This window comes from Moschus berezovskii, chromosome 3, assembly GCF_049115385.1.
Source record: "Moschus berezovskii isolate FMDL1 chromosome 3, NW_MosBer_1.0, whole genome shotgun sequence".
Taxonomy (NCBI): Eukaryota; Metazoa; Chordata; class Mammalia; order Artiodactyla; family Moschidae; genus Moschus; species Moschus berezovskii.
In genome coordinates this window covers 59,241,347-59,258,873 of record NC_142462.1, presented here as the reverse complement: position 1 = coordinate 59,258,873, position 17,527 = coordinate 59,241,347, and the positions used below count along the sequence as shown (strand labels likewise).

At 35.4% G+C, this 17,527-nt stretch overlaps 1 protein-coding gene across 1 annotated transcript in view; it reads right to left on the bottom strand.

The window, feature by feature from the left end:
* Positions 1–17,527, bottom strand: part of ASZ1 (ankyrin repeat, SAM and basic leucine zipper domain containing 1) — a 71,979-nt gene that overhangs the window by 14,743 nt on the left and 39,709 nt on the right. The window contains exons 5-7 of the mRNA XM_055420241.2: positions 3,203–3,314; positions 2,525–2,659; positions 1,095–1,219 (exon numbers count right to left, since the gene is read on the bottom strand). Coding sequence (XP_055276216.2) covers positions 1,095–1,219; positions 2,525–2,659; positions 3,203–3,314 — 372 coding nt within the window. The remainder of the gene's footprint in view (positions 1–1,094; positions 1,220–2,524; positions 2,660–3,202; positions 3,315–17,527) is intronic.

Genomic DNA, 17,527 nt, shown 5'->3' with positions numbered 1-17,527 from the left:
CCCGTCCATGGAACTCTCCAGGCAAGAATACTAGAGTGGGATGCTGTGCTGTGCCCTCCTCCAGGGGATCTTCCCAATCCAGGGACTGAACCCGTATCTCTTAGGTCTCCTGCTTTGGCAGGTGGATTCTTTACCACTAGTGCCACCTGGGCTACAGTATAGTGTAAATATGACTTGAAAATTTGTGTAACTCACTTTATTATGATATTTGCTTTATTGTGGTAGTTTGGAACCATACACCAATATATCTGAAATATGCCTGTATCTGTAAATTTGATCTATGCTATACAAAGGAATAAGAAATGTTTCTTGAAAGAAGATTTAAGTAAACAGAGAAAATGGTGATAGTAAAATGAAACTCATCTTTCCTAAGAAGGAAAATATTTGCCAATATTTATACAATGAACCCTGGAACAACACAGTTTGGACTGCGCAGGTCCACTTATACATGGATTTTTTTCAATAGTAAATACAGTCATGGATGTGAATTCACGGATGTGGAACTGCAGATATGGAGGAACCTTGGATACAGTCATTCTAAGGGGGACAGTCAGCATCCCCAACCCCCAGAATGTTCACGGGGAAACTGTATTCCTTATAAGAGCTCTGGACATGAAAATCTCTTTAATTGCAGGAAGTAAAAATTTACTAACAATTTAAAAATGTAGGTAAGTAGAGAATAATGTTGTGGCCATGTATTGAACAACTGTGTTCAGGGTGGGGGGAGAATGTATTTTTATTTTTAGCTTATAAAATCAGAAATCTGCTGTAAAGAATTAGAAAGCAAAGTGCAATCTAGTTTGAACATTAACAAAACTATAACCTTAGAACCTTTTAGAAATAAAGTGTACTGTTCATATTTTATTTAAAGTAAAAAATAATTCTCTTTATATATATGTTAATACATATATATAAAACTTTTCTAAAATTCTGGAGAACCAAACACTTAAAACTCATACATTTCCAAGTAGTATTTTAAAATACTCATAAAAGTTTAAAATATTGTACATTTTAAATGCCATCACTTTACTATAAGTAACAAAAACACACAATTTTTACTCATTTACAGGTATTGAAAAAAAACATGCTGTTACCTAAATATGTGATTTTTTTCTTTATCAGAATCTGTTCTCAATAGTTTACAAATGGACTCTTCTTTAGTGAGCTGGTGAAGCTTTCCTTCCAAAGGATTTAAAGTCAAGGAAAGAAAATTGAAGATCTGAAAAAGTTATAATAAGAATTAAAGCAAGATAGTAATTAATAATATTTTCAACAAAATATAAAACAAAACTAAAAATTCCATTTTAAGTAAGTCAGAAAGACTAAGTACTCAGGTAGTATTTTAAATACATTATTAAACAGAGAGAAAGTAAGAAGCATGACTAAGGTACATAAACCTCAACTGTACACCTTAAAGACATGTGAAATTCCTTAGTTTTTGAAAACTTCTTAGTTCTAACTTTTTAGTAAGTTAAGGTTAAGTCATATAATCAGTCAAGATACAAAATCAAATCTCACTTCAGGACACAATTTATGACTCAAAATAATCTTTGATATTCATAGATTTCTTAGTATGTCAAATTCAGTATCATCCACCCTAATTTTAATAATGCAGTATATTAATAAAAAGTTTTCAAATTTTCAAAGCTTAGGAGAAAAACTGTAAATTTCTTTTTAAAGTCTCACAGGGCTTCAGTGATTAGCACTTACACCAGAATAATATGGGAAATGTAGATATGAACTATAAAATGATAGGCATGTTTATAGGCTGCTTAAAAATAGAGGAAGTCATTTTACATGCAATAAAAGTGACATGGTCTGATTACTGTATGGTGGAAACTTTGGAATGTCATAAGCTTCCAAAATCAGAAACTCAGTTTTAGAAGATCTTGAACTATATAACTTAGATTTAGAATTGTACTATATTTTATCCTTGCTTAGAAATTATTGGCTGAAAGCTTTCATATTTAGACCAAAACTTTATATCAATAAAATTATTTAATGTATGTCAAATATTTAATATTCACTTTACTATCTGAATGACAGTAAATCATATACCTACATATGTTATTACTTGACTATATACCTTGTCAAATGTATAGGAGTAAATGTAGTTCAAAGGATTTAATTTTTAAATTGTCTAATATGTGTTAATTAAAATTTAAAAACAATAGTTTACGTGTGCAAATTTTAAAATTTTACTAGCTACGTCAATACACTTATTTTTGAAAATCAGTTGGAAGTGTTTAAATAGTCTGTTACAACTTTATTTCTAGGGCCAGATAAGACTTTATTATCCCTTTATATAGCTTTTAAATCACTACATTATAAATGCCTCTTATTTAGTAAAAAGATAAATACTCTAGTAAACTAAAGTTTTCATTACCTGGCTGGGAGAAAATTACATACTGAAACATTTAATAATAGATAAATTATTATTATAGTAGTGAGTTCTAACAAAATCATATAAAAGTTTTACAAACACTAATGTAAACTAAGAAAAATTAGCTAAATAACAGGATACCTCTAGATGTTTATTTCTTTTTGCAATTTCACTTGGTGTCTTTCCATCTTTGGTTTGTATCATTTTATTAGCTCCAAGTTCAAGCAACTTCAAAACTACATTTTTATGACCCTGACGTGCTGCCCATGTTAAAGCCTGTAAGTGGGGGGGGGGGGGAAGTTTGTTTAAAAAGAGGGAGTATATATAACACAGAAGAAAACTTCTCAACAGTATTTATGGCACAATAAAAAAGTGAACATGGTTAATTAATGGAATGATGCAATCTTATCATTTCACAATATAATGTAAACATATTTCCAATGTTGTAATTGCAAAGCAGACCGCCAGTGTTCACTGATTTTGTAAAACCAAATAATGTCTTACTCAGTCAAGTGAAGTTACAGAGTAAAACAATTTATCTGCCAATCAGAGAACTGTTTTCTATAAAAAGGAATTCTATTTGTAGTCTAATAGAATCCAGGCTTTGCTGTGTGTTACAGTTTCTTTTGTCAAGGGTGCTGACCAACAGAGGCAGATAATTTCTTTTTTCTCATTGAAACTGTTGCTTTTCTTTACAGAACAGCAATTACATCCCAGCCCTTTTGTAATTTTTACTTCTTAAGACCTTTCTGTGAACTACTGATAGTAAGATATCAATGTCCTAGAGATAAAAAGGAGCACTGTAGAGTCGGTTCTCACAGTATAGCCATTCTCATCCTGGGTATTAACTTCTGCTCCATGGGCAACAAGGAGAGCAACAACCTGAGGGTGGCCATCACGTGCAGCATACATGATTGGTGTCATAAGTCTCCTGAGGAGGAGGAAGAAAAGAAACAACTGTGTCAATGCTGCCCTTAACAGTTCTTCAAAGGCTGAACTTAACCATCAGTACTGTTCTGAGAGCAAAGAAATGGGAAAGCTTTTCACAAATCAGGGGGAAAAAAAATCTAAAAATCCAATTTACCAGCAAATAAAATATGAAGATTACACTCTTAAAAGTATTGAATGCTTACACAGCACCCTCTAGTGAAGAAATGTGTCTTTAAAAAAATCACTAAATGAGCCCATAGTTCTTAATATGAGGCTTCATTAATTTACCTATTCGCATATCAAAATATCAGAGTACCTCTCTATGCTGATGCTGGGAAAATAGTGCTGAATGACACAAACAAGTCCACCCCGACCCCATGTTCTCAAAATGGCTCACTTTAAATGCTTATTACACTTGAAAAACTGTATTTTATTTAGTAAAAATGTAAGTTTAAATCTTACTTCTTAATGTGTTCTATTATAATTCTACTTTAGGACTGAGAGAATTTTACCCTGAGGCTTACTTTAATAAAGACATCAGTCCAGCAGTTTTGCCAGACTCTGAGACTATGTTCTGGGACAGCACAGTGGTTTCCCGGTAGTGGATCATTTCCCCAAATTAGAGATTCAACCCCTCGACTCCTAGAAGTCACTCAGCTTCTGAACCTAATTACAAAGGATACCAGAAAGGTTCTATTAGTTCTACTTGGGTTGAACTTGGTATCATAGTCTGTTTTAAAGGAGATCTAGGATTCTGGGCTCAATCTTCCTGAGTCACCACAAATATCTTATCTATATACAAAGACCTTCACAAAAGAACCATAAATTAAATAATTTCACAATTCTTGGTTTTGATCTCATTGAGGAAGTCTGTCTTGATTACTCATATTACATATACTACATATAAACAATATTTCTCTGTAAGATTTGTTGACATAAGGTATATCCTGAATCTGGTCACTTCACACCAATGTCTTTACAAGAAAGTTTCACCCACTTATCTGTTCCTTCTATTTCCTAGTATGTTAAATTTTCATTTTTTTATTAGAATTACATGCTAAGGTAGTTTGTCAAGCACTGCCTCCTCTACCTTGAATTTCTCCTACATAGTGGCTTTATTAGACAATCTTTACAAAGTGAAGTATGAATTTCTGGATAGCTTAAGCAAATAGGGAAAATATATACAGTAGAATGAGCTTGTTTGAGTAAACTGGTTATTCAAATTCTTTCCTAAGTCTAAATCAGACCGCTTGATGCTTCTCTTCCCACCCTCCTGACAACAGCTCAAATCTGCTCCTTCCAAGGTTCCCTATTCCCCAGAGCTTCCATTAACCAAATAACTCAGCCTAAAACTAAGCATCATTCATGACTTTTCTCCAGCACTCCATATACAAGTCATCAGAAGGTCCTGTTCCCTATTTTCCTATCATATTTTGAATCTAATCATGTCTCATCAACTTGTTAGCCACTGTAAGCAGTCCATGCTATCACTGTATTTCTCTGATTTGTATTTTTGCAGTAGCCTCTTAACTGCTCTCCATGCTTCTATTCTGGCCACTTATTCTTTTTGGAGATGCCAAGTTCTTCCCCTTTCAGAGACTGTGCAAGTGCTGTTCCTTCCACCTTTCCCTTGACCTTCATACTGTACACTCCTTCATCTCTTCCAGGGAAGATAACATGAAAGTCTGAGTGTCCTATCTGCTTGAAACTTATTACTGAAATTTTCTGAATCTGTACTGAAATTGTATTGAAAATTGAGGTTCTTTTAAATATCAACTTTTCTTAGAATCTTGGAAACCAGCAGGGATATAATTTTCACTCTGTAAATTCACAGAGACATAAAATGTCTTTTATAAATGCTTATGTCATCCTAGATAATAAAACTACTACACTAGTCTCATTTCAGTTCAGTTCAGTCGCTCAGTCGTGTCCGACTCTCTGCGACCCCATGAATCACAGCACGCCAGGCCTCCCTGTCCATCACCAACTCCCGTAGTACACTCAAACCCATGTCCAGAGAGTCGGTGATGCCATCCAGCCATCTCATTCTCCGTCGTCCCCTTCTCCTCCCGCCCCCAACCTTTCCCAGCATCAGAGTCTTTTCCAGTGAGTCAACCCGTCGCATGAGGTGGCCAAAGTATTGGAGTTTCAGCTTTAGCATCAGTCCCTCCAACGAACATCCAGGATTGATCTCCTTTAGAATGGACTGGTTGGATCTCCTTGCAGTATAAGGGACTCTCAAGAGTCTTCTCCAGCACCACAGTTCAAAAGCATCGATTCTTCGGCGATCAGCCTTCTTCACAGTCCAACTCTCACATCCATACATGACCACTGTTAAAACCATAGCCTTGACTAGACGGACCTTGGTTGGCAAAGTAATGTCTCTGCTTTTTAATATACTATCAAGGTTGGTCATAACTTTCCTTCCAAGGAGTAAGCGTCTTTTAATTTCATGGCTGCAATCAGCATCTGCAGTGATTTTGGAGCCCAAAAAAATAAAGTTTGACACTGTTTCCACTGTTTTTCCATCTATTTCCCATGAAGTGATGGGACCAGATGCCATGATCTTTGTTTTCTGAATGTTGAGCTTCAAGCCAACCTTTTCATTCTCCTCTTTTACTTTCATCAGGAGGCTTTTGAGTTCTTCTTCACTTTCTGCCATAAGGGTAGTGTCATCTGCATATCTGAGGTTATTGATATTTCTCCCGGCAATCTTGATTCCAGCTTGTGCTTCTTCCAGCCCAGCGTTCCTCATGATGTACTCTGCATATAAGTTAAATAAGCAAGGTGACAATATACAACCTTGACGTACACCTTTTCCTATTTGGAACCAGTCTGTTGTTCCATGTCCAGTTCCAACTGTTGCTTCCTGACCTGCATACAGGTTTCTCAAGAGGCAGGTCAGGTGGTCTGGGATTCCCATCTCTTTCAGAATGTTCCACAGTTTATTGTGATCCACACTAGACTAGTATAGCTTGCAGACTAAGATGCTTCAGATCATAACTGAATATGTATTATAATAAAACTTCATTGATTTCTAAGTTGAATTTACTGAATGGGATAGCAAACTCCTATAATGAAGTCTAGATTATCTAGGTGTATTTGTTGTTCAGTCGCTAAGTCATGTCCAACCCTTTACGACCCCACAAACTGCAGCACGCCAGGCTTCTCTGTCCATCACTATCTCCCAGAGTTTGCTCAAACTCATGTCCATTGAGTCAATGATGCCATCCAATCATCTCATCCTCTGTTGCCCCCTTCTCCTCTTGCCCTCAGTTTTCCCCAGCATCATTGGTCTTTTCCAATGAGTCAGCTCTTCCCATCATGTGGCCAAAGTACTGGAGCGTCAGCTTCAATATTCAATATTTCAGTGTGTTACTTAGCTTCTGAAAGTTATTAGAGTTACTGATACTATCAATAATGTTGCATGACCATTTTGAGAGGGGACAGAACAATTCTAACAGTGGTTTTATATCTGCAGAAACTTCTAACATCTATTGTTTCCTGGCTGTCATAGATTAATGAAATCTAAGTTAAGTCTTCAATCTTACAAACTCTTATGAACTTATAAATGGTCTTATTATAAACTCTTCAGGGAAGTTATAAAACTTTTAACTGGTTTAATCAAATGACATGATAACTATTTGTGCTACTGATTACTTTCAATATTAATTTCCATCTTATTTATTTCCTGAGATTTAATATAAAGAATTCTTTACTTCCCCTTCTGTTTTGTTCTGCCTCCTCCTTCTAATACATAACTGCTTTGGCAAAGGTCAGCAGTTACTTGGACTCCTTTTATTTTTCTAGCATTTAAAGGTATGTATTTCAAGAGGCTGCTGTCCTCAATATTCTTCCCTTTTCACTACCTACACAACATACCTGTATGGTCTCACCTACTTTCATGTTAATGCACTATTGTTAATGCACTGGTGGCTGCTGAATCTGTTTCTCTGGCCCAGGCTTTGCTCTTGTGCTCCAGGTCATATCTGTCATTTCCACCTGGGTATCCCAACAAAATTCAAAATCAACATATACCTAAATCTGAAGTCACCATTCTTCCCTCCCACACACAGTACCCTCTGTTATTACCTATCTCCATGAACAGCATCACAGGTCAAGCATGACCCAACCCAGAAGCCTGAATGAATTTATCTATGACTCCTCATGTCCTCATAGCTAATCCAGCTTTCCTGTCAGTTTTACCTCCTTCCCATCATTTGTACCTGTACTTTACACTCGCCTCCTCCCTTGTCTTCAAGTCCTCACCACTTCTTACATGGATTACTGCATGCAACAGAATCACAACTGGCCTCCTTGTCTCCAATCTTTCCTCTACATTTGTAAACCTCATCAAATAAATTCAGTTTTAAGTTTTCAGGGTTACACCTATGAGGATCTTCATAAGTCCCCTGTCTACCTCTCTACCTTTCAGTACCTGTCATCCTATTCCATCCCAATAAAAGACTTCAGTTGTTCTGCAGGCATGAATTTGTCTCTCTCCTCTGCCTATTTCCAGAGCACTTCTGGTCAAAATGTCCTTTTGCTTTTCAACAAATGTATTCATAATCTACCTCTGGGGTTAATCTTAGAAGCCAGCATGCCCCCCCCCCATTTTTTGATGATCTGCCTCATCTTAGATAGCAACCCCACTGTCCTCCATGTTCTCACAGCACTCTGTGCTTAATCAGGTCACCTTTCATGTCAAAGTATTTGTTCAACTCATCTGTTTTCTCAACCAGATTATCAGTTCTTTGAGGATAATGATCCTGAAAGTGTGAAAGCGGAAGGCACTCAGTTTTGTCCGACTCGTGGTGACCCCATGGACTATACAGTCCATTGACTTCTCCAGGCCAGAATACTGGAGTGGGTAGCCTTTCCCTTCTCCAGGGGATCTTCCCAATCCAGGGATTGAACTCAGGTCTCCCGCATTGCGGGCGGATTCCTTACCTGCTGAGCCACAAGGGAAACCCATGATGATCCTGATTTGTCTCTATATCCACCACCCCGCAAACCATGCAGTATCTAGTATAATGGTCTTTCTCTGTTGTATGTCATGTGTATGTTTAATACAGGCAGAGTTTTCTTCTTAACTATTACATCATCTCATGTCTACTGATTGTGTTAGTAAGCTCATCTATATCTTTACTCAATTTACATATATTAGATTTGTGTAATGAGATAAATACTGAAATTTCCTTCTATCATTGTATTTTGATCTACTTCTTGAATTTTAATAGGTTTCCATTTATGGATTTAGCAGTCATGTAGTATAGTGTGTACAGGTCTGTGTTTGTTATATTTTCATTGATTTTTTTTTACTGTAGTACAAAATTTATTCTGTTCATTGTATATAATATTAGTAATATCTGGTATTGATAATCCTGATTTCCATGGGTTTACGTCCACCTGTAATGGGATATTTCATACCCATTTTCTTCTAATTTTCTTGTAATAGCATTTAGCTGTCTTTTTTTTTAAGCCAATATTCAGTTGAAAAATTCAGTCCATCCTCATTTAGCATAATTACTGATACAACTGACAATACTCCTCTTCTGTTTTGTTGGTGCAACAAAACCACCATTCACTACATTTCTCCCCTTTAAAATCTGATTCTGCTTTTCCTTTTTTTTAAAATGCCATTAAACATTACCCTAGTAAAACACTCTCTTATAGGTAAGCAAGATGAGACTTGCTTCTCCTAGTAAGATTATGGTTTCCTCATCCACCAGGACACATTCTCCCTACTTGCATTCAAACAGAATAAAGCCTCCTGAATACTCTCTGTTCCCATTCTTCTCCTGGGTATCCCCAACTCACTGCAAACTCTTACAATCTGTTGGCATAGTCTAGTAATTATTAGAATTTGGCTTGCATTTTGTCTTGCCATTTCCAGAATCTTTATTTAGCACTCACAATTCACATTCCCAGTCTAAATTAATTATCTATTAAATATACATTTATCAGTATTCATCCCTTTTCAATGCTTTCTCTTTATCATCCACCTTCATGAGGTCTCTGGTTCTTTTTGGTTTGGCTAGTCTTTTTTCAGACATTTTCCTCAGCTAGGGTGCTTAGGTAATTTATTTTCTGAGTTCCTGCATATCTTTGACAATCTTTTTTTTCCACCCCGAGAGGCACAGCTTGGTTGAGAATAAGATCTTTAGGCTGCATACCTTCATCTAAGTGAAATGCAATTTCATTCTTTTCGAGTTTCAGCTGTACTCTTAAGAAGTCTGATGCCACTCTAATCTTTCTACTTTCCATTGTTAAAAACTTAACTCTTTCTGCCTGGAAACATAAAAATTTCCTCTTTGTTTTTACAGTTTACACATTCGAATCAGAATTTATGCCTAGGAGTGTCTTCTTTTTTATTTTTCCTCTTCCATCAGTCCAAACTAAAGCTTGAGAACTGTTCCAAAATGTAGGGTTTTTTGTTTGTTCTTTTGTTTTGATATGCATTTATGATAGTTTTTCAGCTTAAGAACAATTTCTTTTTACTAGAATGTGTTTTATTATTACCACTCTTCCATGTTCCTTTTTCTTTCCTGTACTTTGAATTGAAATGCCACAATTTTTAAGTTTCAAGAGATCTTTCTTCATGCTGCATTTAGATCTCCTTGTGTGCTCATAATTTTTAATTCAGGTTTTTGCCTTTTTCTGTCAGCAGTTTTATTGTACTAGGCAAGTATTTTAATTGTCAGTCTTTTCACTAGCTGCTGGGAAATTTCTTTGTTTGTTTTGTATTGGCTCTTTAGGCTCAGATCTAGCAGTTGTAGTATTTTTAATGGCAGAAATCCTTATAGATATTGAAAATCAAAGAAGTTTCTTATGCAGTGGGTCTATAGTTTAAGGTTGTTAGCGCCCTCCAGAAGTACCTAGAATCTCTCTCTGCTTTCCTATCTTCCAGAATGTTCCCAACCTCTGGGATAACTAAGCTCACTTGTTTAAGTGACTAAGAGATAGCTTAGCCCACTTGTTTAGCTCCAAGTCTTTAATAAGAGTCCAGAAACCTAAGACATTCATGCAGGATCAGCTCTCCTCCAGGTCCCAGATGTCCTAACATCAAACTTTTGTGGGGTCAGCTGCTCTCCATCTAAGCTTACACATGATAACTTCCTACCCTTGGGGAATGGAGCTTGTATGTTTTGCAGGGATAGGAACACAAGCCTGAGTCTTCATCAGCACCCAGCTCCCTTAAGGTCTTATCAGCCCAAGGCTTGGGAAAGGCACAGCTTGGAGTTGAGAACAAAGAGGAAGAGAATGATGTTCTGGTAGCCAAGTTTCCAGATATCCTGTGTCGTGTTTCTAAAGACCATTGCCAGTCCAACATATATTCATCCACATTTTCATCTAGTAATTTTATTAAGCACTTGTGTGACTTTGTATTTTTTAATTTTTAAATATTTTGAGGCATATGAAATTACTCTGGCATGAGATTGGAGCCCTGAATTTTTTTTTTTTTGGCCGTACCACATGGGATCTTAGTTCCCCAACCAAGTATTGAACCAGTGTCCCTTGCACTGTAAGTGTGGGGTCTTAACCACTGGACCACCAAAGAAATCCTCTTGCATTTTTTTTATTCTTCTCCTACCCCACCCCTTGGCAACCACCAATCTATTCTCTACATTTGTGATTCTTGTTTCTGTTTCACAGATAGGTTCATTTGTGTCATACTTCAGATTCCACACAGAAGTGATAACATATGGTATTTGTTTTTCTGACGTATTTCACTTAAAATGATAATCTCTAGTTGCATTCATATGACTACAAATAGCATTATTTCATTCCTTTTTATGGCTGAGTAGAATTCCATTGTATATACGCACCACATCTTCTTTATCCGTTCATCTGTTAATGGACCTTTATGTTGTTTCCATGTTTTGGCTATTGTGAATAGTGCTGCTATGAACATAGGGGTGCATGTATCTTTTTGGACTAGAGTTTTGTTTGGATATATGCCCAGGAGTGGAATTGCTGAATCACACATCAATTCTATTTTTAATTTTCTGAGGAACCTCCATACTGTTTTCCACAGTGGCTGTCCCAACTTACATTCCCACCAACAGTGTAGGAGGGAATGTAAGTTTTCCCCACATCCTCTCTGGCATTTGTTATTTGCAGACTTTTTAATGATGGCCATTCTGACCAGCGTGAGGTGGTAGCTCAGTGTAATCCTGACTTGCATTTCTCTAATAATTAGCACTGCTGAGCATCTTTTCCTGTACCTATAGGCAATCTATGTTTCTTGTTTGGAGAAATGTTTCTTTAGGTCTTCTGCTCATTTTCCAATTACACTGGTTTTTTTGCTTTTGTTTTGTTGTTGTTGAGTTATATGAGTTGTTTGTATATTTTTGGAAATTAAGTCCTTGTCAGTCTTGGATCATTTTTTCTTCCATTCTGTAGGTTGTCTTTTCATTTTTGTTTATGGTTTCCTTTGCTGTAAAAAAGCTTGTGTGATTGATTAGGTCCCATTTATTTATTTTTGTTTTTATTTCCATTGTCTTGGGAGACTGACCTAAGAAAACATCAGTATGAGTTATACTTACCAGAGAATGTTTTGTTATCATATGATCTGTTATGGAAGTTTTATGGTGTCATGTCTTAACTCTTTAAGCCATTTTGAGTTTAGTCTGTGTATGGTGTGAGGGTGTGTTCTAACTTCACTGATTCGCATGCAGGCGTCCAACTTTCCCAACACCACTGCTGAAAAGACTATCTTTTCCCCCATTGCATAGTCTTGCCTCCTTTACTGAAAATTAACTGACCAAAGGTATGTGAGTTTATTTCTGGGTTCTCTATTCCGTTCCACTAATCATATGTCTATTTTTGTGTCAGTACCATAAAGTCGATTACTACAGCTTTGGAGTATTGTCTGAAGTCTGAGATGGTTACTTCTCCTGCTTTGTTCTTCTTCTTCAGCATTGCTTCAGTAATTCTGAGTTTGTAATTATTCCATATGAATTTTAGGATTATTTGTTCTAGTTACGTGAAAAATGTCATGGGTGATTTGATAGGGATCATGTTAAATTTGTAGACTGCTTTGGGCAGTATGGCCATTTTAACAATATTAATTCTTCCAATTCAAGAACATGGGATATGTTTCCATTTCTTTGAATCATCTATAGTTTCCTTTATTAATGTTTTATAGTTCTAAGTATATTAGTCTTTCATCTCATTGGTCAGGTTTATTCCTAAGTATTTTATTTTGGGAGATATGATTTTAAAACATATATATATATATATATATATACACACATTCTCTTTCTGATATTTCATCACTGGTATAGAGAAATGCAACCAATTTCTGTGTGTTAATCTTGTATCCTGTTACCTTGCTGAATTAATTTATCAGTTCTGGTAGTTTTTGTGTGAGTCTTTAGAATTTTCTCTATATAATTATCATATCATCTGCATATAATACAATTTTATCTCTTCCCTTCCAATTTGGATACCTTTTATTTCTTGTCTAATTTCTGTGACTAGAACTTCCAATACTATGTTGAATAGAAGAGGTGAGAACAGGCATCTTTGTCTTGTCCCAGATTTTAGTGGGAAGGCTTTCAGTTTTTCACCATGAGTATGATTATATTGGCTATGGGGAAACCAGCATTTTTTACTCCATCAAATAGCTGTCTAAATCCCCAGCACCAAAATGATGATCCACTTTCTCCCCACTAGTCTGAATGCCACATTAATCATTTAATAATTTCATGTATTTGTGGATTTCATCCCAGATTTTTTCTGTTTTACTTTTAGAGATCAGCAATTGAGAGTTTTCCATTAATAACACACATTTATTGTGATTTAAAAATACAAGGCAAATTACATACTACTCTTTTTAAAATGACATACTGATTTTTTAAAAATTACTTTACACATATGTACTTTTCCCTTAGAATACTACAGATAATTACTGATAAAGAGTTGGGTATCTTTCCAGATCTCAGCAAACAAAAAGAACAAATTATATATACATAAATGTGTGCAGGAAAAAAAGACATTTTAAAATATAAATAATATCATGTTGTTTATGTAGTATTTTGACTTGCCAGTGATTTTAAAACTCTTAAGTTCCCTTTGAGTATTGCTTTGTATGACTCACACAGGTTTTGATATCAATGTGATGTAATTGTTCATTTATCACTTTTCTTTAAAGTCCTTCTTAATCTAGAAGTTATTAAAATATGTAATTTAAATACCTGCTTTTATGCATTGAGGAGGCTTTTGGTTGTTAAATTCTAAGTTCATTACATTTTGATTAGTGAATGTGTTCTACATAACTTTTTAAAAGGGAATTTATTAAGGCTTCCTATATGGCCTAGGACACTACTATAAAAATAATCCATCCGTATTTGAAAATAATCTATATAAATTATGTTGGAGTCAGAATTCTAGATAAATATGAATTATACATGCTTGTTAAATGTTATCTGAATCTCCTATATGTTTACTTTTTGTCTTAATACATTTATACTAAAGACTCAAATATAATTATTTTTATATAATATATAAAATATATATATTTTAGATTTTATATTTAAATATATAATAGATTTAAAATATAATAGATTTTCTATTTCCTTTCCAGTTCTATAATTTTCATTTCATATATTTTAAATCCATTTATATTAAAACTGTTCTTATTAAATATTTTGCTTTTATCAAAATGAACACTTCCTCTTTGTTCCTGTAAATAATTTATTATCCCAGAGAGTTTCTGGGTTTTTTTGGTCTTGGTATCCACCAGGTATAGACACTTTCTAAATGAATATTTTTTTATCAGTTTATTTCCAACCTTTATGTATTATTGTATTTTAGTTGTGATTTCATTGGCTTTTGGTTTTAGCCATGGGCTTCCCTGGTCGCTCAGCTGGGAAAGAATCTGCCTGCAATGAAGAAGACCCTGGCTTGATCTCTGGGTTGGAAAGATTCCTGGAGAAGGGAATGGCTACCCACTCCAGTATTCTTGCCTAGAGAATTCCATGGATAGAGGAGCCTGGCGGGCTACAGTCCATAGGGTTGCAAAGAGTCAGACATGACTAAACACAGCACAACAACCCAATACAGCCAATTATCTTTGTTGAAGAGTCGGACACAACTGAGTGACTTTCACTTCACTTTAGCCGTATGTTGAGTTAATATTATATTTTAATCAGTGAGCTTTACCAACTAGTCTTCTTTTATATTAATACAGTTAAACTTATTTCTGACATTGTATTTTTGCACTTTTTATTTATCATGTTTCCATGATAAATATATGCATTTAAGTCTCCTTTTAAGTCTTGTCGGACTGAATCAAGTTCTGTATGTTCTATCTACCCTCTAGCGCCACTGCTGCCCCTTGATCTGAAAGCTTTTAACAATCCTTTTCTTCTAGTACAACAGTCCCTCCTTATCCACAGGGGATATGCTCCAAAACCCCCAGACGATACCCGAACAGTGGACAGTACCAAACCCTACATATTCTATGTTTTTTCTATACGAACGGGAGGGTGGCATACACAGTGTGGATACGCAGGACAAGGGGACGATTCATGTCCTGGGTGGGACAGCGAGATGTTTAATAACATTACACAGAATGGCATGCAACTTAAAACTTATGAATTATTTATTTCTGCAATCTTCCATTTAACATTTCAGACTGTAGTTGACTACAGGTAAGTGAAACTACACAAAGCAAACAGCAGATAAGGGGGGAACTACTGTGCTTATTACTTTTAAATCCTTTCACCTTTTTCCTAACATCCTTCACCTTAGCATTTAACAACTAAAGTGAATAACTTTGGTCTCATCTGAAGGGAGAAGTTTATTTTTATTTTGCTTCATTCTTTTCTCAGCCACCCACATTCCAAATTTGTTATCATGAAAATTTAGTATACCACATACACTTTTTCTCTCTCTTTTTTGTGGTCAATAGTTATTTAGATTTACTAATTTTAAATATGTATTTACTAATTTCTTTGTTCAACATAGTATCTTATATCTCACTACCTCCGAGTTTATTTTCCTTTTTGTAATTAACTTTCAAGATTTATTTTTAAGATCCAATTGAACACAATTCTTGACTCGTAGCACTTTTCTTTGAAATATGTGGGAGGTATTTTAGTTTATCAAATGACTGGAATCACCTATTGGCATTTAATGAATGAGGGCAAGGGTTACTAAATATCCTGTAATACACAGTATAAAGTGAAGTGAAGTTGCTCAGTCGTGTTGTCAGTTGTACCTTTGCTTAAGATGATAACTTTAAGTAGATAAGAAAATGTCTTTATTGTTGCCTTCACTCTTGAATAACAGAATGGCTAAACATAGAATTATAGTTCAGTTTATTCCTCAGACCATTTGTCTTCTCCCATATATAGTTCTTATTAAGAATTCTAATGTCAGATGGCCATTTCTTGATAGGAATTGTGTTAGTGAATTGTCTTTTCTATAGATAACATTTAGAAATTTTGCCTTTATTCTTGATATTTTAAAGTTTATTATGATGTGTCTCTGTGTGTGTGCTCAGTTGTGTCCAACTCTTTGTGAGCCCACGAACTGTAGCCTGCCAGACTCCTCTGTCCAAGGGATTTCCCAGGCACGAATACTGGAGTGGATTGCCATGCCCTCTTCCAAGGGATCTTCCCAATCCAGGGATCAAAGCCATGTCTCTTCCATCTCCTGCATTGGTAGGCAAGTTCTTTACTACCACACCATCTGGGAAGCCGTGATGTGTCTGTATATTTTAAGTTAAAATATAAGTTATATATCTTCATCATTATGTGTATAAATTTTAGTTTGCACTTGGTAGATCTTTCAATCCTAAGGATTTGTGTGTTCAGTTTGGGAACATTCTTGGCCATGACTACTTCAAATATAGTTTAGCTTCCATTTCCTCCTTCTGGAACTCTTATTAGGGCAGATGTTGTAACTTCTGGTGAGGTTCTCCATGTCTCTTACCTTTTCCTTTGTAACTTTTTGTGTTGTATAATGCTGGAGATTTCCTCACATCTATCTTACAGTCACTCATTAGCTCTTCAGCTGAGTGTATCTGCTATTCTTCACACATATTTAGGTTAATATTCAGTAACAGTTTGTTTTTCGTAATTCACTCTATTTGTTTCATAATTCCTGTTTGTTACTTTGTGGAAGAAAATCCCTCTTTTATTCCTCAGAGGAATATAATCCTTTTTAGATTCTTTTGTTTTTTCCACCGTATCTAAGTGAACCTTTTGTTAAGATTTGTTGCCCTTGTTTTGCGATGCTTACATTCTCTAGGTTTTGATGCTCTGTGGTTACAATCTTCTCCAACTTCTGCGTGGCACAGTGGTAAAGAATCTGTGTGCGAACACAGGAGATGCAAGAGACACCAACTGAGCAGATGCAAGAGATGCAGGTTGATCTCTGGATCAGGAAGATTCCCTGGAGTAGGAAATAGCAACCCACTCCAGTATATGTGCCTGGAAAATTCCACGGACAGAGGAGCCTGGTGGGCTATAGTCATAGGGTCAAACATGACTTAGCAACTGAGCACACCCATCTTTTGGCCTAAAAAGACCCCTTCAGCATGGAAATCTCAAGCCAACAACCCTGGCCTGAACTATCAGTAATGCAGTTCTTAGGGATTACCAGAGAGGGTTCCCATTTGTTTCTTTAGGGAGTGACTCCTTTTCCATTCCAGAGATAACTCCCTTTCTTGTTTCAAACAGAAGTTTATTAAAACTTTAAGTATGTCTGAAGTTTGCTGTGGAAGGGCAAAACTTTAACATATGTTCAGTTTAACATCTTGAAGTCATAAAATTAGTTTTCAGAAAATTCCTGTTCTTTTATTGGCCATGTTTTTCTTTCAGAATTTTTAGAATCATTTCATCAAGTTAAAACAATTCCCCTGGAACTCTGAATAAGATGTTTAATTTTACAAACTAATTTAGATTAAAAAAAAGCCTTTTTTAATGCTGAATCACCCAGCCAAGGAAATGACAGGGCTGTTTATTCAATCTCTTTTTCTTTTAGTCAGTATAAACTTCTCTTCATTTGGATCCTTCACATTTTTTTTACATTTACCTTTAGATATTTTTTTTTTTTTTGCTTATGAGACTTGGATCTATTCACCAATTCTTCTAAAGCTGGCTCTTATTTACAAATTGGAAGCTGACTGAATTTTGCATATTAGGGTAAAAGAAAACTATCTGACTTTATGATTACTATTTCAAACAGTTTCTGAGTTCA